At 41.5% G+C, this 24,153-nt stretch overlaps 1 protein-coding gene across 1 annotated transcript in view; it reads left to right on the top strand.

Moving 5' to 3' along the window:
- Positions 1-24,153, top strand: part of PLPPR1 (phospholipid phosphatase related 1) — a gene marked incomplete at both ends in the record, with an annotated part of 117,734 nt that overhangs the window by 53,618 nt on the left and 39,963 nt on the right. Inside the window, one exon of the mRNA XM_082657434.1 lies at positions 18,689-18,877. Coding sequence (XP_082513560.1) covers positions 18,689-18,877 — 189 coding nt within the window. The remainder of the gene's footprint in view (positions 1-18,688; positions 18,878-24,153) is intronic.

The raw sequence follows: 24,153 nt of genomic DNA, 5'->3' as shown, positions 1-24,153 counted from the left end.
TAACTGGGTACTTATATCAACCTGTCCTTCACTGTAACGTCTGAGAGGAGGATTTTTACAGCTGTCACAGGGAGAGGAAGGGAATCTAAAGAGACATTTATGCGGGAAAGTGTTTTCAGTTTCTACTAGGGTTTAGATTTACTACGTGGCAATTTCCAGGGCACTGCTTGTTGCTAATAGTTGCCTTGAGGCACCTGAGAGAACATGGACTGTAGGTACGGTCATCTGTGGACCGGCACCCATCTGGCTGGCATCTGGGTCTTACGATTGTCCTCTGGTTTTCATTCATTTATTGAACAAGGACGCGTGGAGCACCTACACTAGGCTCTGGGAACACAACAGCTGTTCTGTGTTCACAATCCCTGGGGACCTCTTAGCCTGCTGCACTGATTTTTCACGGTCTCCCAGGTGGAAGGATGTTTCTTCCAGACCCAGAGTGCCCATTGGACTACCTTTAGGAATTAAAGTAGCAGGATTATTACTATTCTGTCTCCCACACCTCTCTGTCTTTATGAGTGAATATAACCTCCTCTTCAATACATCCAGCGAAAAATATTTTTCCTGATCCCTAGAGAACAGAGATCCTATCCTACTTCATAGAAAGCAGAGAGCCTGTGCCTAGGAAGGGGTGGGGCTAAGCCTGAGTTAGCTCATACAGTGGTACTGACAGTTTTCAGAAGCTACTTTTGGACACAGTAAGAGGCGGATGATGTGAAGGGAGGTGTAAGGTGTCAGTTGGTAGGGCTCAAACCAGCACCCTGACTGCACACTCTAGTTATAACCGTTCTGACCTCAAAGATGATGTGAAAATGTGAAGATGCCATTGAGATGTTCTTTCATATACTAGATTCCCTACCTTCTCCTGGCTGTTTTGTGAGGTCAGAAGCAGAGACAGCAGTCAAGAATGAAAAGATAGCTTATGATGGACAATTATTAACTACTTAAGAATATAACTAACTTCCTGAACGTTTTCAGCTCAACATGCCTGGCTCAAATCAAATGCTCTAAATGTGGACTTCCCTGGTGGCGCAGTGGTTAAGAATCCACCTGCCAATGCAGAGGACAGGGGTTCGAGCCCTGCTCTGGAAGATCCCACATGCCACGGAGCAACTAAGCCCATGTGCCACAACTACTGAGCCGGCACTCTAAAGTCCGCGAGCCACAACTACTGAGCCCACATGCCACAACTACTGAAGCCCGTGCGCCTAGAGCCCGTGTTCCACAGCAAGAGAAGCCACGGCAATGAGAAGCCCGCACACCTCAACCAAGAGCAGCCCCCGCTCGCCTCAACTAGTGAAAGCCTGCACGCAGCAATGAAGACCCAATGCAACCAATAAATAAATAAGTAAAAAGAAGTGTTCCCTCCTCTTTAAAAATGCTCTAAATGTGTCTTCTAAAGTAATTTCACATCTCAGAGAATAAATTTCCATTGAAAAGGCATGCTCAGTCATAAGTACCCTAGTATAATGGCAGAGTATTTAGAGGCTAAATGATACAGATTATGCATTGTGCCATGTTCAGAAAGTTTTAAAATGGAACAATCATTTTCAAGGAACAAAAATCAACCCAAGAGGATAAAAGTGAGAAAAGGGGGCTTAGATTGCTGTGCAGAACCTCCAGTCAGGCAAAGAATGACAGTTTTTCATAAGGATCTGGAGATTAAAGGCTCTGAAAGCCTTTCTCCTATCGTGTATTAAAATAATTGTTTCTCTAATTCAAATCTCTAAGCAGCTTAATGCCTGTTCTTAGTTCAATTTAGAGAGAACATAAGAACAAAAAAGATGTATCTGTTCAGTGTCTGCTTCTCTAAGTGAAATTGTTTAGGGACTTCCCTGGTGGCACAGTGGTTAAGAATCCGCCTGCCAATGCAAGGGACACAGGTCGAGCCCTGGTCCGGGAAGATCTCACATGCCGTGGAGCAGCTAAGCCCGTGCGCCACAACTACTGAGCCTGTGCTCTAGAGCCTATGAGCCACAACTACCGAGCCCACATGCCACAACTACTGAAGCCCATGAGCCTAGAGCCCGTGCTCCGCAACAAGAGAAGCCACTGCAATGAGAAGCCAGCGCACTGCAACGAAGAGTAGCCCCCGCTTGCTGCAACTAGAGAAAGCCTGTGCGCAGCAATGAAGATCCAATACAGCCAAAATAAATAAATTAATTAATTAATTTAAAAAAATATTTAAGTAACCCCAAAGCTCGGGCTTATGTGATTGACAACATAGCTGGACATTCTTTCCAAAGACACGGGGAAGAAAGCCTCTCAGGCTAAGAATCAAATTGAGCAGCGGTCCTAGGATTGCTAGAGGGGTATAATAGGCTCTTCCTAACGAAATATGTTTGGGGACAACTTAACCTAATATTAGAGGGAAGAAAAAATCTTTGTCCCATTCAATGCTGTGAATTTAATTGAATCACATGATGTCATCAGTCAGCATTCTCAGCTGACAGAATTGGGGTTCTTACCTAGGGCAAGAGGTAACCATCTTTACTGAAGTTACTGGCTTCCTCCAAAATTGAAAGAAACCATTGATGAGCAAATGTCTGGCAATACCCCATGCTGGATTGCCTGTCGTGTGCCTCTCCTCTGGAGAGGAAGCTCTGGAACCAGAGTTTTCTTGTCTCAGGAATGTGGAGTACTTTGAAGGAGCACAGGAACCCTTCAAGCATGTACTGAAAACCTCATGGCAACCTAACCTGTTTCAGGACCCATGTCATGCATCTGAAAACCTGCTACCCCTTATGTCATCAGGGGTGGCCTACTTCTAATCGATTGGTAATGACTGTCTGAAGTGCCGTGTGGAGAGTGATTTGAAGACCCAACTCTCTGACAACCGGTGCTGTCAGTCATAATTATGGCGCGTGTGGCATGATTTTGTCATTTCTAGTTCTGTTGACTTCAAACTACTGTTTTTCCTTGCATTTTCTCATTTCTTTAAAAACACAGGGGAAAGGAAACCTGGTTGGGGGTGGGAGCGTGGGTTTAGGTCCTCTGCAGTTTGAACAATGAAGATGGTCCTATATTTGTGTCATTCTCTGACAGTTTGTTAGATGCTTATTATAAAATGGTACAAGCATTTCTGAACCACAGTCTCCAGCATGGGAGTACTTGGAGAAGTGGACCACTGGCCCTTTCTCTTCTGGAGACAGGGAGGGAAATGCACCTCCTGGAATCCCAAAGAGCAAGAAAAGGTTTTGAAACCGCCAGGTCTCTTCTTATCACCTGCTAGACAACAGGCGCAGCTGCATCTGAGGACTGACGTTTCCTGGAGATGGCTGCTTTCCCTTCTCTCCATCCTTTTCCATGCCTGGTACCATAGTGGATATTCAACATGTTATTTGTTGAGATAAGGGTGGAATCCATGCTGCCTAGAGATGCCTAAAGATGTGCGAAACTGCCACAACTTAGGAAACATTTTTTAAATGGTCACATTCCTGGATTAGCACACACAGGCTTTTTTTTTTTTTTTTTTTTTTAAACTCACAACACAATGCAGAGGAGCTGTCTCTGTCTCTTCCTGCCTTCTCAGTACATCCCCACTAATCTGCCTCAGAGAACATCGGGGCTAATTCTGTCCTGCCCTTCGTCCCTGTCTGTCTTAACCACAATTAGAAAACAAGGACTCCACATCACCTCTCACCCTGTGGTCTCTCATGCCCACACAGCTCCATGCATCTCTAATTGATCCCATCACCCACCTTCCTCAGCCCCTACATTGCTGCCCTACAAACTCCAAAACTCACAGGTCTGTCATCAGTAAAGCCCCTTATCTTAACCTTGTCTGAACAATTCCTTCTTCTTCTTACCGTGAACTTGGCTTTCTTAATTATATTGCTTCCCTGAAGCCCTCCCAACTGGCCATGTTTTATTTCCTATACCCCTTGTGCTACTGGACTTAGAGACAAGGTGGGTGTTTTCCTTGCTCCTCATTGCCTCTTGTAGACTCTCCTTAAAAGTCACTCAGCTTGGGCTTCCCTGGTGGCGCAGTGGTTGAGAGTCCGCCTGCCAATGCAGGGGACACAGGTTTGTGCCCCAGTCCGGGAAGATCCCACATGCCGCAAAGCGGCTGGGCCCGTGAGCCATGGCTGCTGAGCCTGTGCGTCCGGAGCCTGTGCTCCACAACGGAAGAGGCCACAACAGTGAGAGGCTCATGTACCGCAAAAAAAAAAAAAAAAAAAAAAAAAAAGTCACTCAGCTTGTAGTTATAAGAGAAATGCAAATCAGAACTACAATGAGGTACCACATTGCACTGGTCAGAATGGCCATCATAAAGTCTACAAATAACAAATGCTGGAGAGGGTGTGGAGAAAAGGAACCCTCCTACACTGTTGGTGGGAATGTAAATTGGTGCAGCCACTATAGAGAACAGTATGGAGGTTCCTCAAAAAACTAAAACTAGAACTACAATATGATCCAGCAATCCCACTACTGGGCATATACCCAGACAAAACTATAATTCAAAAAGATACATGCCCCTCTATGTTCACAGCAGCTCTATTTACGATAGCCAAGGCATGGCAACAACCTAAATGTCCATCGACACATGAAGGGTTAAAGTAGATGTGGTACATATATAAAATGGAATATTATTCAACCATAAAAAAGAAATAATGCCATTTGCAGCTACATGAATGGACCTAGAGATTATCATACTAAGCAAAGTAATTCAGAAAGAGAAAGACAAATACCATATGATATCACTTATATGTGGAATCTAAAATGTGACACAAATGAACCTATCTATGAAACAGAAACAGAATCAGGGACATAGAGAATAGACTGGTGGTTGCCAAGGGGGAGGAAGGTGGTGGGGGGAAAGACTGGGAGTTTAGGATTAGCAGATGCAAACTAGCATATGTAGAATGGATAAACAACAAGATCCTACTGTATAGCACAGGGAACTATATTCAATATCCTGTGATAAACCATAATGGAAAAAATATGAAAAATAATGTGTATATATATATATATGTATGTATATATATATGTATACATAACTAAATCACTTTGCTGTATACCAGAAACTAACACAATATTGTAAATCAACTATACTTCAATTAAAAAAAAAAAGTCACTTAGCTTGAAAGCTCATACCGTCAGTCAGTACCACTCACTCTGCCTCCTTGGTGCCCTTATATGAAGTCCTGGACCACCCCATCTCCCATCTTTGGAGATTCTTGTTCTTGGCTCACTGTTACTTTCCCACCAGCCCTAATCTTGTCACCAGCTTCTTCATTCGCCTTTGCTCATTCGTCACATCTCCTGGACTCCCCTTTCCTCTGTGTATGCTTGCTAACTAGGCGATCACATACTCTGATGACTCCCAAAATACGTCTCCAACTTACATACACCACTGCCTCCTTGACATTTCTGTTGAATGTCTAATAGGCATCTCAAAATTTATATGTTCGAAATTAAACTTACTTTCCCCAGCCCCTAAATCTACTCTTTTCTATTGCCTTCCCCCATGTGGACAGAGACTTTATTTTGTGCACTGCTAATGCCTATCATGTAGTAGTTTATCAATAAAAGTTTAATGAATGCATTACTTTATATCTTCACAATGGTAGTTGAAAACTAAATGTACAACAGACAATATTTTACTCCTACTCCATTGTGAGGGAGAAAGCTAAATAGGATTTCGTGAGCTTGCTCTGGAAATGTGATAGCACTGCACTATTACTGGTACTCGAGTACCTGGTAACTGACCCGTAAACTAACCTTTGTACAATACCAACTCTGATTTCTCTGCTTAGGGTCTCTGCTCCAGTCTAATACAGATTCCTATCAAGGTCACCCTCTTCGATGACAGGTTTGATGGTGCCACTTTTCTGCTCAAAATCCTTCAGTTATTTCCTTTTGAGTATATAATAAAAGGTTGATTTCCTCTGCCTGCCATGCAGAGCTCTCCTCTTTCGAGTTTGCACCTACCTCTCCTCTTTTATTCTGGTTCCTGAATACACCTGTGTCAATGAGAACGTATTATCTCATATAACTGTAAAGATCTCTATGTACTAACATAGAAAGATGGTCAAAATATGTCAGGAGAAATACAAGCTGTGGAACAGCATGTACAGTGTGATTCTACTTTATGTACTTTAAAGTCTAGAAAAATAAAGACATACCACATATTAATTCCAGTGATAAAGATTTTCAGTTTATACCAATATGTATTAGTGTTTTATTTTTGAAAAGGTTCACAAACTCAGAGAAAGAGATCAGAGTTGTGGCTACCAGAGGTGGGAGCAGGGGGAATAGAATAGAACAGAATAGAATAGAAAGAATAGAAAGCCCAGAAATAAACCCATGCACCTATGGTCAATTAGTCTATGACAAAGGAGGCAAGAATATACAATGGAGAAAAGACAGTCTTTTCAGTAAATGGTGCTGGAAAAACTGGACCGCTCTCAATACATGTAAAAGAATGAAAATAGAACATTCTCTAATACCATACACAAAAATAAACTCAAAATGGGTTGAAGATCTAAATGTAAGACTGGATACTATAAAACTCCTACAGGAAAACATAGGCAGAGCACTTTTAGACATAAATGGAAGCAGTATCTTTTTTGGTCCAACTCCTGGAGTAATGAAAATAAAAACAAAAACAAACAACTGGGACCTAATTAAACTTAAAATCTTCTGCACAACAAAGGAAACCATAAACAAAATGAAAGACAACCCACAGAATGGGAGAAAATATTTGCAAATGAAGCGACCAACAAGGGATTAATCTCCAAAACATACAAACAGCTCATGCAGCTCTATGTCAAAAAAACAAACAACCCAATCAAAAAATGGGCAGAAGATCTAAATAGACATTTCTCCAAAGAAGACATACAGATGGCCAAGAGAAACACAAAAAGATGCTCAACATTGCTGATTATTAGAGAAATGCAAATCAAAACTACAATGAGATATCACCTTACACCAGTCAGAATGACCATCATCAAAAAATCTACAAACAATAAATGCTGGAGAGGGTGTGGAGAAAAGGGAACCCTCCTAACACTGTTGGTGGGAATGTAAATTGGTACAGCCACTATGGAGAACAGTATGGAGATTCCTGAGAAAACTAAAAATAGAACTACCATATGATCCAGTAATCCCACTCCTGGGCATATATCTGGAGAAGACCATAATCTGAAAAGACACATGCACCCCAGTGTTCATTGCAACACTATTTACAATAGCCAAGACAATAGAAGCAACCTAAATGGCCATCGACAGATGAATGGATAAAGAAGATGTGGTACATATATACAATGGAATATTACTCAGCCATAAAAAAATGAGATAATGCCATTGCAGCAACATGGATGGACCTAGAGATTATCATACTAAGTGAAATAAGTTGGACAGAGAAAGACAAATATCATATGATATTACTCATATGTGGAATCTGATTTTTAAAAATGATACAAATGAACTTATCTACAAAACAGAAACAGAATTACAGGTATCGAAAACAAACTTATGGTTACCAAAGGGGAAATGTGTTGGGGAGGGATAAATCAGGAGCTTGGAATGAACATACGCACACTACTATGTATAAGATAGATAACCAACAAAGACCTGCTGTATAGCACAAGGAACTCTACTCAGTGTTCTGTGATAACATATGCGAAAATAATTTGAAAAAGAATGAATATATGTATATGTATAACTGAATCACTGTGCTGTACACCTGAAGCTAACACAACACTGTAAGTCAACTATACTCCAATAAAATTAAAATAAAAAATAATAAATTTTTTTTTAAAACACCGATCATTTGGTCACTTGCTCATATCCTTGAAAAGCTAAGAACTCCTTCATCTTTAAGTTCCTACCAACTAGCTGAAGGATTTGGCACATAGTTGGTGTTCATAGTAGTTTGCTGACTTCTAATGATTCTGCTGAGAAACCTTAGATTATCACCCAAATCAACTTAGTTTGTTAACAAAAAGCTAGTAGGTGGGACTTCCCTGGTGGCACAGTGGATAAGGCTCTGCGCTCCCAATGCAGGGGGCCCAGGTTCGATCCCTGGTCAGGGAACTAGATCCTGCATGCATGCTGCAACTAAGAGTTCACATGCCGCAACTAAGGAGCCCACATGCTGCAACTAAGGAGCTGGTGAGCTGCAACTAAGACCTGGTGCTCCAGATAATTTTTTTTTTTTTAAAGGTAGTAGGACTGCAGCCATTTAGACCATAGGGATCATTTGCAAAACTGCTTCCGTCCACCTCTCTTACTAAGTAAGTAAATAAAATGTGCATCAACGTCATCCAGGACTTGCTTTTCAAAGACTTCTCTTGACTCCTCATCTCATCACTCTCATTTTCCCACACGTGTAACATCTACTGAGCTCTGACCTTCCCGGTCTCTGAGTCTGAAGCATCCCTGAGGAAGGGCAGGGTCAGTGAAGGCCAAGGCTGGTGAGCCTCTCAGGTCAGAGTTCTAGGCTTTCCGCTCTACCAGCCCCTGAAGTTAAGGAATAGCAAAGCCTTGTTGTAGGACTTTACATTTGTCCCCAAGCAATGTTCTCAAACATCAAAATCATTTTGAATTTTTTTCTGCTTTCTCTAATATTAGCTATACCTGCCAGTTTTGTGTCACTATACATTTAACATTCCTTATATGTATTCATCTGTGTCTATGAATTAAAAATATACATATCCCTAACGGCAGAATATCAAAGAGAAAATTTTGTGGCCCAGTTTAGCTTGACATAGATCCAATAATAATCCCTTCCTCAGTGTAGCTATAAATCTACCTGAAAATATTATCATACACTCTACATTTCTTCATATCATTCACTAATAACCAACAGGATGCTGGAGGATGGAAACACACACACGCAAAGACAAGGTTATGGTATTTGCATTTGTTCTTTAAGGAGTGGCCAAATAGGGAGGTGTAGTCAGCCCAGGCTGAGAGGTAGACCTGTATATTTTCTGCTACCTGAGGAGCAATGCCTGATGGGGTTTCCTGGGTTGGTCTCTTCAAATGGCAGGCTTCTCTCCATTATCAAAAACATGAGTGGAACAGAGCCCAGTGTGTTAAAATAGACAGAAAATTGCTTGATTTATCTGAAATACTTATCACTGAAGATTTTGGAGTAGAAAGACACAATCATAGCTGTGCCTTAGAATCATAACTCTTTAGTAGCAGGGTAACTAATGGCATAAAGGGGTTGAAATCTCAAAGGCAGCAGGAGCAGGTAGGACAAGATTTCAGTAGTGTAGATGAGAGAATATGGAGGCCTGCATAAGAACATGGCAGTTGGCATAGCAAAAATGAGATACACAGGATGGGCACTACAGTAAGAAGACATGGGAGCTGACCAAGTATGGGGTGGGAAGAACAAGAAAGCTGGAGGAAGTGGAAGTGTCTAAGATGATGTTGAGATTTCTAGCCTGGGTGACTGAGAAGATGTTGGTTGGATTTACCAGGATAGTGAACTCTAGAGAAGTTGCACATTGAGGGGAGAAGACATGCTGAATTTCATTTCAGACTTGTGGTATTTGGAGTGTCTGTGGAGCACAAGGTTGGTGGTCAGGAGAGTAAACAGGACCGAGAATAATAATATGAGGGTCAATGGAATCAATATAAGAGTGGAAGCCGTAGAAAGATGAGATCTCCCAAGAAGAATACATGGAAGGAAAATGAAAAGAGGGGAAAGGATAGGTCCTAGGAGAGCACTACCATTTACAGACCAGGTAGAAGAAAAGGAAAAATGAAAGGAGCCAGTATGGTGAGAGGCAGGCGAAAGTAGTGCTCCTAAATACCAAGAAAGGAAAGTGATGGGGGTGGCGATCAGTCAACCCCCACTCCTACCCCAGAGCCATGTCAGAAGCATTGAAAAGGACAAGTGAACAGAAATCAAAGAGTAAGAGAAAGGACTGAGCACTTACTAAGTAGGCATTAGGCTAAGCATTTTACAGGTATCATCTCTTAATGCTTAATTGACACCAGAGGTTCAAATCCTGGCTCCACCGTTCACTAGTTCTGTGAGCTTGGATGAACGTACTCTGCTGTAAATGAGGGTGACTCATCATCTCACAGGGTGGCATGAGGATCGTGTAACAGAATGCATTTCAAGGTATGTAGTTGGTTATGGGGTCAATGAGAGTCATTATCATTCCCTTGGGTTTGCTTTTATGATATCTGTCTCCCCCACAGAAATCCCCATGAGCCCAAAATCATGTGTTTTGTAAGTTTTATTTGTTATTCAATGACTGAAACTCCCCAATGTCTGCAAGCAGTAGGCACTCAATAAATACTGGCTGAATAACTGAACAGTCTCATTTCATCTACATATCCTTGCCTATGGGTACACCTTTGGTTCTCCTTAAAGGAATGAATTCTCATATACATGCACTGGTCCATTGTAGGTTTTTCAATTTTCACAGGAGGATGTCATTCTTAACCACACTTTAATTGCCTATTAGTTAAAAGATCCCGGACTGAGGGGGAAATGGAGAGTTACTAATCAATAGGCATGAGGTTTTAGTTAAGCAAAAGGAAGAAGCTCTAGAAATCTGCTGTACGTTGGACCTATAGTCAACAATAACATATGGTACTAAAATATTTGTTAAGAGGATAGATCTCACTTTAAGTGTTCTTACCACAATAATTTTTTAAAATCTTTCATAAATACAAAAATATAAGACAATCAGTGATCAAATACATTGATAAGAGGACCGACTGCTTAGTATTTTATTTTTATTCCTTCATATCTTGAGATAATATCATTTGCAAATAGCAAGACTAAGAATACTTTGACTCTTGAAAATTCATATTTGTGGAAATAAGATGCTTGTCAAGAAGCATCATTTTATAGATGGAAGAACTAGTTGATTATTCAGTCCTGGCTAATGTGATGACTTCATATTCTCTTATGTATTTTAGTGCATGTGGTATTGTTTGCTTATTCAGAAAAAAATATATATTCTACTTAAGTCTTAATAAAATAACAGCTAACAGTTATTGAGTGCCTGCTAAGTGGTTTTGATATACTTAATCATATAGTTCTCATACCACTCTCATGAGAACTCATTTCACAGGTGAGGAAACTAAGGCATAGACAGGTTAAGTTCAAAGACATACAGTAGTAATTAGTGGATTTGCGATTTGAACCTACGTGCCTTAGGCACTAAAGTATAAGAAATTGCTTATGATGAGACAAGTATCTAATAAAATCACATTTTATTGAAGGATTTTTAAATACAACCCATAGTAAGAAATATATTTCACTTTGTATTATACATTCTCCCTCTGCCTATATGTTACATACTCAACAAAAGTTTCACATAAAAACACTTGTCTTTAGGATTGGGAGTTTGGGATTAGCAGATGCAAACTAGTATATACAGGATGAATAAACAACAAGGTCCTACTGTATAGCACAGGGAACTATATTCAATATCCTGTGATAAACCAAAATGGAAAAGAATATGAAAAAGAATATGTATATATGTATAACTGAGTCACTTTACTGTACAGCAGACATTAACACAACATTGCAAATCAACTGTACTTCAATAAAATTGAGAAGAAAACACTTGTCCTTACTATGTATAAAACTCTACTATATTCAATTCTATTCCATTCTTTTTCACTAAAAAATTCTAGTTGAGGGCTTCCCTGGTGGCGCAGTTGTTGGGAGTCCGCCTGCCGATGCGGGGGACGTGGGTTTGTGCCCCGGTCTGGGAGGATCCCGCGTGCCGCGGAGCGGCTGGGCCCGCGAGCCGTGGCCGCTGGGCCTGCGCGTCCGGAGCCTGTGCTCCGCGGCGGGAGAGACCACAACAGTGGGAGGCCCGCGTACCGTGAAAAAAAAAAAATTCTAGTTGAACCCTACCTTGTATACATTTGTTTCACAATCAACTAATGGTTTGAGACCTGCAGTTTGGAAAACCACAATAAGGGACATATATAAGACACAGTAACACTAAATGAAGCTAATAATAACTAAGGATGTCATTTATTAAGCATCTACTATGTGCCAAAATAGTGTCATTGATATTTATGTGTAATAGCCTCAATTCTCATTACAACCCTGAAAAGTAACTCAATCTTTTTTCACAGAGGAAACCGGGATGAGGAAAGGTTAAAAGATTTGTCCTACAGAGGGTAGCCTGAGCAAAGGTTCCTTCCGCTAGTCTACTCTAATAATAACATTGTAGTATTATTAAACAATGAAATCCATGTTTAAAACAAGATGCAGGTCTGTATTTCACTAGCAGGAAACTTATTAAAAGGCAGTATCTAATTCACTGCTACCCGGTAGTTTTTAAAAACCTAACCTGAGAGAAACTATAATTAGGAAGGAGTGAAGAATGTATAGTCTACCCATTCTTTTAGAACATGCTTACTATTATGAGTCAGATACTGTTCTAAATACCACACAATCCTCATTTAATCCTCATGATGAGCTGAAGAGGTAGGTGCTGTAGCATTATCAGCCCCACTTTACTAACAAAGAAACAGAGGCACGGGAATTTAAGTCACACACCTAGTAAAAGCAGCAGAGCAGGTTTCCAGCCTAGCAGCCTTAACCTTTCATTGTGCTGTATCTCTCAAGTTCAACCTAGACCGAATCATAATGCTGACCTCCTCCCTTCTATCTCACACTATTGTTTTTGTGCATTTAGCTTTGATGTGATGTCATTGGCCTATGTTGAGTTGATATGAGGTCCCATATAAAGAACGGCACCAACATACTCAGTATTGTCATTGTTTATCATGTCCCTTATGAGAACTCAGGATGAATTCCTATCCAGTCACTATATCAGAAAGATTCTACTCTTCAACCGCTGGTTGGTTTTTATCATATAGCTACTGTGAAATGTGAAAATGACCAGTATTTCCTTTTTGTGTTGACTATTAGACAACTTATACTCAGGGATGTAACTCCTGCCTCCATATTTATTTCTTCTTCTGTTCCAACTGCTCTTGGATGCTTGCTTACTTTATTTGGTGGAAGTTGGTATAACGTCTTTTTGGAACAAAATGAGAATACATAAACATGCCTCAGTGCATATTTATGAATTATTATTAACCTTCATACAGATGAAATTGATACTAGGAGACATTTGAATAAAGTACTCAAGTCTGTAGCACATAGTTTAGCCCTTAATATTACGCTGACGTATTTGTAAGCTGCTTTTTCCCAGGCTGCCCAAGTTTGTGTGGAGAAATACATCATAATTACAGTAATCATCCTAGGTTCACCCAAGTTGTGTGACCTTAATGCAATTCATGTAATCTCTCTGCGCCTGTTTCCTCTTCTATAAAATGGAAATAATATATGTACCACATAGAAGGTGGCTGGGCAGAAGAAGAGTTAGTTTATGTCAAGCGCTTACAAAAGTTCCTAGGACACATGCATAATATAGGTCATCACCGTTACCGTCACCATCACGTCCCCCTCCATCTCCTACTCCTTCCTCTTCTCCTTGGATCTTGCCCATGTTGTTTTTGGAGAACTTTCAGCCCCTCTCAAAGTGTTATCCTTACTTCTAAGGGCTCCCAGTGAGGTCTCAGGTGTTTCCACTGTCAGTTTTCTCAGGTGTTTCCCCTCTAACTTACTACCTTGTTTCCCACTTCCATCAGTGCCACTTGAGGGTTGCCCAGCCCAGCCCTTTCGTGCAGCTACTGACCCTTGTGCCTAACATGCTTCCTCAATACTGAACAACATGCAAATCTTTAACGTGTACTATCCCCTGGAGTCCTAAGACTTTGCTTCTCATCACAACCATGACAAACCTTATCACCTCAGCTCTCGGATGCAGCGTTCCTTCTGCTGAGTTTCCTTTATCCCATCTTGCTATGGAATTGAACATATGTCCTTGAGGCTTAGTCAAAACCAATATCCTGAACACACACCACGCTGCCCTCTCCATCCCCTTGCCCTCACTCCTTCTCCACGCAGGAGCCCCTTCCCTTGTTCTCCTTCTGCCAATACCCATCCCTCACCAAACCCATGCAGCCATGTATGAAACCCAGCTTGGGATCAGCTGACGCCCTCCTACAGATCACTGTCTGTTTCCTGTATTGGCGAGCACTCCCCACTTAGCTTGATCTCAAATTGCTTGAGGTTAGAGAGCATGTCTGAGAATTCCTCGCCTTCACAGCACTTAGTTCGGAACTGAACACAGAGGCGGTTTTCAGAAACAGTTGTTGGTTGACTGATTAATTGACATTGGTCTTGATAGCTCCTGGCCAGACCAGAATAAGAAAGCTCTTTGGGGAGGGAAACGTTGTCTCAGGTAGAGTGACCTAGCACCCCAGTTTGTTCAAGACTACCTCCATTTTAGCACTGAAAAGTCCCATGCCCCAGGAAACCCCTTGGTCCTGGGCAAACTGAGATGGTTGGTCACCTAGCTCCAGGAGTCCCCAGTTCAAACTATGCCCTTTACACTCCAGACCAGATACCAGTCCTCTCATTTCCACGTCATGTGTCTGCCCCTACATCCCTGGACACACATACATACTCACATGAGTCATAGCACCATTTATCTATCCCCTGCTCTCCCAGCTTGTATCCTGTCATATAAATTAGTGGTCCACAATTGCTTCAGACTACCGACCAAAGAAAAACGTACTTGTCATCTCAGCCTCTTCTCTCAGCTTTGTGACCTCCCCACTTATCCCTCTGTGACATTCATTTTTCTCCAATCAGCAGAGAACCTGGGTAGAAACACAGTATTCTCAACTCTGAGGGGCTGGATTTCAGATATTGCTGGCTTCTGCCTTCTGAATCTTTGTGGAATGATCAGGATTTAATGTATTTTCATATATCGGGTTGTCATTCTTAGAAAGCAACAGCTGAGGAAAATCCCTGGTACATGAGCTCCTTCTACCTCATTATCTCCGCACATCCATAATTGCTTTTTTCACACTAATACCGTCAACCCTTCCACCAGCACTTGGGTCCAGCACAGCCTCACCATCTGCTCATGTGACACCAACATTATGGCCTCCCTCCATGCCTCCCTAAATGGGGCTGGAGAAGGCAGCGGAGACGGCAAGTGTGCCAGCTGGCACGAGTGACACAAACGTAGACAGTGATGAATCATGGCCCAGGACAGGGCAGAGGAAGGGAGGACACCGACGGCTAATTGTGTGTCATCAGTGCTGCAAGGCAGAGCTCTCTGCTTGTGGAAGCAGAATCAACGTACTGTTTCTGTTCCTGCAGTAAATGCATGAGCTTCTTTTTAATATATGGTCGCAAGAGAATGTTCAATAGAAAAGAAACCTAGAAATCAAGATCCAAATTGTTCTATATTTGCTTCTGTGCATCTCTAACTGGTATTTTATTGAGGACTCTCCAGGGAGCTTGAGGATGGCTTTAAAGTGACAGGAAGGGGTTTCTGGCTGCTCAGGGGAGGAACCAAGGCCAAGGTGACTCATGCTGATGGGTCAGTTCTGTCCCGTAGGCTGTGGAAGTTCCCATCTACCTCTACCACCCTGCGTCTCCAAGGTTCTCTGTTCTTTATGCCCTGCACTTGATTCATTCATTCATTCAGTTCTCTCTGAATGCTGTTTCCATAGTTAAACTGGCCAAGCAGCTCTTCAAGATTTTTTCTATGTATAGCAAATTTAGATATATTGACCTTGGCTTTTTTATTGTTACTGTTGATTATGATGTATTTGATGTTAAGACAATTCTGTTTTAAAAGTTTCTATTCTTCATTTTTCTGAGTCGTCTTACGTATATATACACATATATACATATATATAATATATATACATATATAATATATATACATATAGATCGTGTATAGAGAGATCATACATATACATATATATACACACACACACACTATTTTGCTTTCATTTACTTCATTTTCACCTTTTTCTCTTTTAAATGGAAGTGGTAGCACAAATGTCCCTTGTAAAATATAATATTCTTCCTCAATAGAGGAAGCTAGATGCCATTTTTGTTTTTGTTTTATCCAAAAAGCCCCCATCGATCCTGCCTGTTCTCCAAGCTTATTTCTCCTAAGGGCTGATGAAGCTGAGAGAGAGAAATATGTTTCCTGCCACATGGATGAGATACAGAGAAATCAGATCAAGGCTGTGCAGGAGACAGAAACAGCCCCAGAGGCAGAGCCCCCAAACTGTTGGAATCCTAGCGTTAGCTCCAAAACATCCAGGTCAACTGGCTAGGTTCCCTCCTGTCGGGTCGACTCAATTGACTAGTGCAGCACAAAAGAAATAGAAACGTCATGGCCTTGACTTTATAAACTAGCTACTAGCAAGAGCACCAATCAGTGGGGCAGCTTGGGAGCACCTATCTCTCATTCCTATAGGAAACATCCTTATCCAAGTCTCTTCTCTGTTGCTGAAGAGATAAGAAATAAACAAAACGCTTGAAACAGTAGAGATGGCGGGCATGAGCATTGGCAATTTACACGTGCCAATAAACAACTTCAGGCACAGAGAAACACACGCGAATGTCTAGAGATTACTGGATGGTCAGAAGTTGTGCCAGGAGGTCCACTGGGGGAGAAGGGGTAGAACATGTCAGATAATGGAACAAAATCCTTGTAGAGCCAGAAACAAGTCATGTGTGAGAGAGAGTGATTGCAAAGTATGATTTGGAGCCTACCTGGAGATAAAGGTGGTGATGGATACAGCCAAAAGGTAAAGACCTTTATAACAGGATGGTTAGGCGTTTGTACTTTAGACACGTTAACGCTGGAGATACTCGAGGCTTCTGAACCAAAGAGGAAAGGCTTCTAACCAAAGAGTTAGAGAAAATGGAAGGTTGAGGGAAGATTTTTTTTTTTTTTTGGTTGGCGGGTGCCGCACTGGATCTTCGTCGCTGTGCGCGGGCTTTCTCTGGTTGTGGCGAGTGGGGGCTACTCTTCTTTGCAGTGCGCGGGCTTCTCATTGTGGTGGCTTCTCCTGTTGCGGAGCACGGGCTCTAGGTGCGCTGGCTTCAGTAGTTGCAGCATGCGGGCTTGGTAGTTGTGGCTTGCGGGCTTAGTTGCTCCGCAGCACGTGGGATCTTCCTGGACCAAGGACTGAACCCATGTCCCCTGCATTGGCAGGTGGATTCTTAACCACTGTGTCACTAGGAAGTCCTGAGGGAAGATTCTTAATCCAAATGACCCTTAAAGAAAATGATGCCTTCTGCTAGAGGAGGAATTGCAGAGCCAACGTACCAGAAGCAGGTGTGAGAGAGTGGTCAAAGTTCAAGGCTCTGCTTCAGTGTGGTGGCTAAAGAAATGGATATGAACGTGGATAAAGACGCCAAATGGTGCCTCTCTGCATTGGAGTTGAGCTACTTTGCCTCCCCCCACAACTCTCCACACTTTTGTGTATGATGCGATTTTGATGCTGTGACCCAGGTGTTTTGCCCCCTGGGGATCAGAAAATGTGGGATTCTAGTCCTGGGTCTAACACTAACTAGCTATGTGACCTTATATTAGTCATTCCAGGGCTGGAATAAGAACTTGAGACTAAAACCTAAAAGATTATGGTTTCCCCCTCCCTGCCCCTTATGTACTTCCAAATAGAAACAATTTTTAAGCCATAAAGGATGTACAAAGATGCCCTACCAAGTTCTGATTCTTCTCCCAAAATGATTACTTTGATACTTTTAAACAAATCAACATTTTAAAATATTTTTCCCCATTTTAGTTTCCCTGCTTTGCTGATTGTCAGTCTAAGGACATGTTTGGTTTCCTTGTTGGAAAATCCAGCTGTCGTCGGTTCTCCTTGCTGGGCCTCTGTTTTCTCATCTATGAAATAAAGATTTTAGATGGGAGGATCTCCAAGATCTTTTCCAGCTTAACTTTCTGTAATTTCGTAACCTCAAAGACCTCTTTTCTGTCTACCTTTATCACCGTCTCATCTTGCCATTCGGTGTTTCCTAATGGGAATGAGAAAAATAATGGCATTTCCATACTCCCCCAACTCCTCATACCTATTAAAGGCTACATCTAAACCTCGGTGAGTATCTGGGACATTTCTGAATCAAATGAAAGGATAATTGTGTCCCTTTTTTGTGTCCAAACCTTATGAAGGATATATGTCTATAATAAGATGTGATCATCAGTAAAGTCCTTTACTTACTGGTAGAAAGCATTTTGGAATAAAGGCAACATCTTTTTGGAAAAGGATAAAAGTTGTGACTGATATAGGATACCTGTACAGTGTTTTCATCCACAGCGGTAATGTAGGTTCTGAAGATTTCCCTTAACCTCTAGGCTTCAGCTTTCCTGTTCGTTCATTCGTGCGTCATTTACCTGCCTCTAATACTTTATAAAAAAGTGAGTCTATCTCTAACATTTTATGAAATTGCCCACGAACAGATCTCACCCTACATCTTGCCAATTCATATGCCACTATCCTTTGACTTTCCACCTCTGTCCTGAATGGCAGTATTGCCTTGGTCCCATGCATCCCCTGAGAGGGGCGCAGCAGAACCTGGGTCTCTCTACAAGCCTTGCTGTGGTCTGCTTCTCAGGTGGGAGCTGTTCATTCTTTTCTGGAAGGTTTATGTAACAGATGTTACAAGGCAGACAAGTAAGCACACACTCCCTGAGCCCGGAGCCCAGGGAGCCAGGCACGCACACACTTGCCAATACCAATACAAGGAGAGCTGCTGGGTGATGGAGGGAGTGTGCTCTGAGGGGCGGGCGCTGCTCCGAAGCCCTGCTAATGTCTCTGTGTGGCCATGCTGTATTTTCAGCTTGTCATCATGGCTGGGACAGTGCTGCTTGCCTACTACTTCGAATGCACTGACACTTTTCAGGTGCATATCCAAGGATTCTTCTGTCAGGACGGAGACTTAATGAAGCCTTACCCGGGGACAGAGGAAGAAAGTTTCATCACCCCTCTGGTGCTCTATTGTGTGCTGGCTGCCACCCCAACTGCTATTGTAAGTACAGAAAAGGATTTCCTTCTCTACTGTTGGATCCTAAACAACATTTTCTGTCTGCCTTTTCTCCTCTTTCCTCTCTTCCTGGGCGTTCACCAGCAGCCTTATCAGGCATGCCCTGTTTCAGCCCAAACAGAGTGAGTAGAGCTGTGCATAAAATCTCATTAAGACAGGTCTTGTCTTTTATAGGTGGCTTTTGCTTTTTGGTTCCTGAATTTAAATATATATGCATATATATTTTTAAAAGAATGTCTGAATGTCATACGTATATATTTTTTAAATGAACAGGCCTGAGTGGCTGCCAGGTTAAGAACAGCTACTGTACTCCTGAAAAAATATGCTGTGCGTTGTGTGTATTCAGAAGAGGTCTTGAATGTAAATGCTGGCCTTGATACAAAGCCTCAATCAGAGTGGAATAGAATCCCCCAGGCCTGTATCTCTTGCTCTTCTGACTGAACTTCCAGAGAGGCCAGAGATGAAAGAAACCCCTTGACCTGAAGTCTGCTGTGAATTGTTCTGGGCGGCTCTGGCTCTGCTCACATTACATCACATTCAATTAAGTTGCAAATTTACCTTCATTGATTGCATTCTTCTCTCTCAAGAGGCAAAAAAAAAAAAAAGTGGCAGACAGGCCTCTTGGAAGACTATTTCAAAAGCATAAAGCTCATAGATCCGTATTGTCTGGTAAAATGATTTAGCATTTAGACATCTTAATTTGATTTTAAAAAAATGACTTCGTGAGTGTTTTTAAATAAACATTTCTGTGTCTGAACATGCTACAACGTCAGATTATTTGGGACGTAATTTCAGTTATTATTTCCTCCCTTTCTCTGCCAAAGCTGCCTCCCCCCCAACTCTCCCTCCTCCCCTCCCTGCCCTCTCCCACTCCCCTTCTCCTTGGAGCAGTAATAAAAATACCGACTGGCACGCTGAGGAATGTACTGATTGCTCAGACATTCAGTTCGAGTATTGTTTTCTATGCAAATGTTTTATTTGCTTTAAGATGAGAAGTAGAATAGAATTGTGAGGAGGAAATAATATGGACATAATGAGTCGTAGTACTTTAAGTTCATTTTGATCGTTGATCCTAGACTTGACAAGTTCCCCCTTAAATAATAAGGCTACACCATAGGAATTACGGTCAGCAGTGATGAAACATGATCTATCACAGTGGTTAAAAACACATGCTTTGCAGTCCGACCTTCCAGAGTTCACATCCTGTCTATATGACTTCAGGCAAGTCACTCTACTGTTCCCTCCCCCCAAAATGGGAATAACGTGACCGCCTATTTCACAGAGTTGTCAAGACCTAAATAAGACGCTTCATACAAATGACTTAGCACAGCGTCTGTCATGGACTAAATGGTTAGAAGTCGGGGAAACAAAGAACCTGGCTGGAAACCGATCTTTACCGTCTTCAGGATCACAGACCAACTTCCTCTCCCTGCAGAGAAGGAGATTCCACTGAAACCCTGGTATCACCTCCTCTTTAGAGTGATGGGGGATGTGCCCTCTCCCAGAGGACGGCTGATCTCTGTGTTCCTCTTACCTTTCCCTTTTCCTTTCTCACCAGCCCAAGGACTAAGAGAAAGCATAAAAGACACCCTTCTAAGTACCTTAAAAGGTGACACACTTCACTCCTCAGAAAAAACCTGGAGGCCACATTGGGTTCTATCTGTAATGGTTTAATGGCAGCTCTACCTAGTCCTAGAATTAGTCTGGAATCAGGTCCTGGTTTCTTCCTGTGACATAAACATATCATTTTCTCATGTACTCAGACATAAATCCTTGAGTGATCCATTGACTGACTAACATATTTTCCTCTCTTCTTCCCAGTCCCAGGAAACATCATTGCCTAGGTTCTCTTGCAATTACTTTTTGTAATTATAGAGTTTTTTCCCTTTAAAAAAAAAAACAAAAACACTTAAGGAAAGAAAGGGAAACAGATCAATAAAAATTATGAAAAATCAGGGAATCAGAAAACAATAGGATTAATAAGTAAAATGTACAACCCCCTGGTTAGTCTAATATATGAAAGGCAAAAGTTAAAAAAAAAGAAAGAATATATAAGCAAAAATATATAAACCTTTAAAGTCTACACTGTAGTTTTATTTAAATTGTATATTCAATTCTATGCCAATACATGCTTACTTCTCAATAAAATTGATAATATTCTATGAAAAGATAACTTACTAACAATGCCTTTAAAAATGTAGAAAAGCTGAATAAATGAATACAAATTTTTAAACATGTCTAAAATTTATTGCACAAAATAGTACTGGGGACACATAACTATAGTACAAATTCCTTCAAACTTTCAAGGGATAGAAAACCCATAGCTGGGCTTCCCTGGTGGCGCAGTGGTTGAGAGTCCACCTGCCAACGCAGGGGACACAGGTTCGAACCCTGGTCCGGGAAGATCCTACATGCCGCGGAGCAACTAAGCCCGTCTGCCACAACTACTGAGCCTGCACTCTAGAGCCCGCAACTACTGAGCCCTGTGGCACATCTACTGAAGCCCACGCGCCTAGAGCCCATGCTCCACAGCAAGAGAAGCTACCGCAATGAGAAGCCCACGCACCACAATGAAGAGTAGCCCCCGCTCGCCGCAGCTAGAGAAAGCCCGCGTGCAGCAACGAAGACCCCACGCAAATATAAAAACCCAGACAAAAATAAATTAATAATAAAAAAGAATAACTATTTAAACTGTTCCAGAGCCTTAAAATAAGTGGAAAGCTTTTCAATGCACATTATGAGGTGAGAAAAATATGGATTTCAAACACTTAGAAAGTCTACATACACACCCACAAAAGCATCCTCAATTAGGAATGTTGTTGCAGGCAGATAGAAAAGGATGGATAGATTTGTCTACCTGAAAATAAGCATTTCTACCAAAAGAAAAAGTAAATAAAGACTGCAAAACAGTTTTGCAGCATGAGACTCCAATGTAAATATTTCTAATACTTAAAAAGATGAGCTTCCCAAAATAAAAATGAGAAAGGACAAAAATAGACAATTAACAACAATAAATTGACTGTATGCATATAAACATTTCTAAACTCATCAATTATCAAAGAAAAATTACTTTAAATACAGTATTTTTCCAATATAAGTTTGGCAAATGTTTTAAAGTTTAACCCGTGTTGTTAAAGGTGCAGATACTTTCATACAATTCAAATGTAAACCGACATTTTCTTTCTGAAGAGCAGCTGGTCGAGATGTACTGAGAGTTTTATAAACTTCAGACCCAGTCATTAATTCCATGCCCTGAATTTATGTTAAGGAGATAACCAGAGTTTTATATAAATACAAAGATTTGTATATAGGGATGTTCATGTCAGTGATAGTTTTAAGAGTGGAAGGAAAACTTGGCTAAATACACAGCACTAGAGGATTGTCTAAACACATTTTGGGCAGTCATGTTTCTGAAAAACCTCTAATAGCAAAGAAACTGCTTGTGATTTAGTGAAATGATGTTTATGAAGGCTAAAAAATTGTATATAGTATTGCAGATAAAAGTTTTTCTCTTTTATAAGAGAATTTGAACTTCCCTTAGTTTTCTAGCTCTGTTTCCTTAGAAAAAGATATGTATCAGCTATGTTACTAGGCAAAATTAACCCCTGATTGGTGAATTGCATCTGGACTCAGAGAACTATAATTACCTGAAAAGGTGCCATGCTGTGACTTCCAAGTACAGTGACTCTGGACACTTGGCATGTCCAGTGTGGGAACTTGGAAGCTATGTCTATGGAGTTGCTATACCATATATTGACTCCTATGGGACATGATGAGTCTTTTAAGCTGGTGGCTCCTGTGTCCTCTGATATGTCTGCAGTCTCCTTGCAGCTGAACTGTACTGGACCACTGCAAGGGCATGTGCTAAAGAGCAGCATGTGATGCTGCCCTGTTGGCAAGCTATTGTTCCTCCCAAGTGGACCAGTGCCAGATGAAGCATGTGGTTGTCTGTGGGTCTGAATATTTAATAGACCCTAACAAGACAGCATGTGTGTTACAAGTATAATCCCAAATTTATAATTACACATAAAAGACTAGTAAGAAACTAAAAATGTACAGCTGTCATCTCTGAGTGCTAATGGTACAGTCTTTTTTCTTCTGTGTTATATATACGTATGTTTAAATTCTACATCAATGCAGTATTTTCAAATTGAAAGATATATTTTTAAAACATTCCAGTTCTTCTGACATAATTATGAAATAACCAATCTTTAATAAGACTTGAAACTAGCAATTCTAATAAACAAAAACACACATGGCCAAAAAACAAAACAGAACTTTATGATGAATTTTCTCTTCTCTTTGGGTAAAAATGATAGATCTTTCATTCTAAGAGTTTCAGCAAAAACTCTTCTTCCGCCTACAAATTTTGATCACATATCTTCCACCAGTTCCTTTTCCCCAAAGGACACAAACTGACATGGGGTCAAATGCTCTGATGGGAAGCCATGGGGATATGGCCAATGGATAGTGAACCGAGTATTAAGGACCTACAGTTCTACTCTAGTTTTCAAGTATGGAACCCTGAGTCAGCCGTTCCATTCCTTTGCTTCTCTGGGTGAAAAATGTGACCAATAATGATGGCAGCCCTCCAAGATATGTGCTGAGGAATATTCCATAAATGATGATGGCAAGAATAACATCTTTTAATTTACTTGTATTCTGCAGTCCTTGCCTACTTTATCCTCACAGCATCCCAGTGAAATAGAAAAGAGACATCCCAAAGAACATAGAGAAAGTTTGTGGTCCAATTCCCTTCTTTTTTTTTTTTTTTTTTTTTGTGGTACGCGGGCCTCTCACTGTTGTGGCCTCTCCCATTGCGGAGCACAGGCTCCGGACGCGCAGGCCCAGTGGCCACGGCTCACGGGCCCAGCCACTCTGCAGCACGCAGGATCCTCCCGGACCGGGGCACGAACCCGTGCCCCCCCACATCGGCAGGCGGACTCCCAACCACTGTGCCACCAGGGAAGCCCCCAATTCCCTTCATTTTTGACTCTGAGTTCATTCAGGGGGCCAGTTGTTAGCTACGTTACTTGTAACTTGAGACTTAGCTACACTAAATGATTTGCTGAAGGTCGCAGTTAGTTCTGTATGTAATCAGACAGTTACCCACCCATTTGGTTCTATTTTTATGTTCCTCCCGAATGAGGGGCATTGCTAGGAACCAGCGCTGATTACAGCTGATGGGTTAATGGCAGAGAGCTGAGTGACCTTGAAACCCTGCTGTGGCGCTTGATCTTCCCCCCAAGACCTGAAAATAA

Source organism: Grampus griseus (genome assembly GCF_964374135.1).
Source record: "Grampus griseus genome assembly, chromosome: 6".
Taxonomy (NCBI): Eukaryota; Metazoa; Chordata; class Mammalia; order Artiodactyla; family Delphinidae; genus Grampus; species Grampus griseus.
Note: the sequence above shows the minus strand (reverse complement) of the source record. Positions and strands in the feature narration are given on the sequence as shown.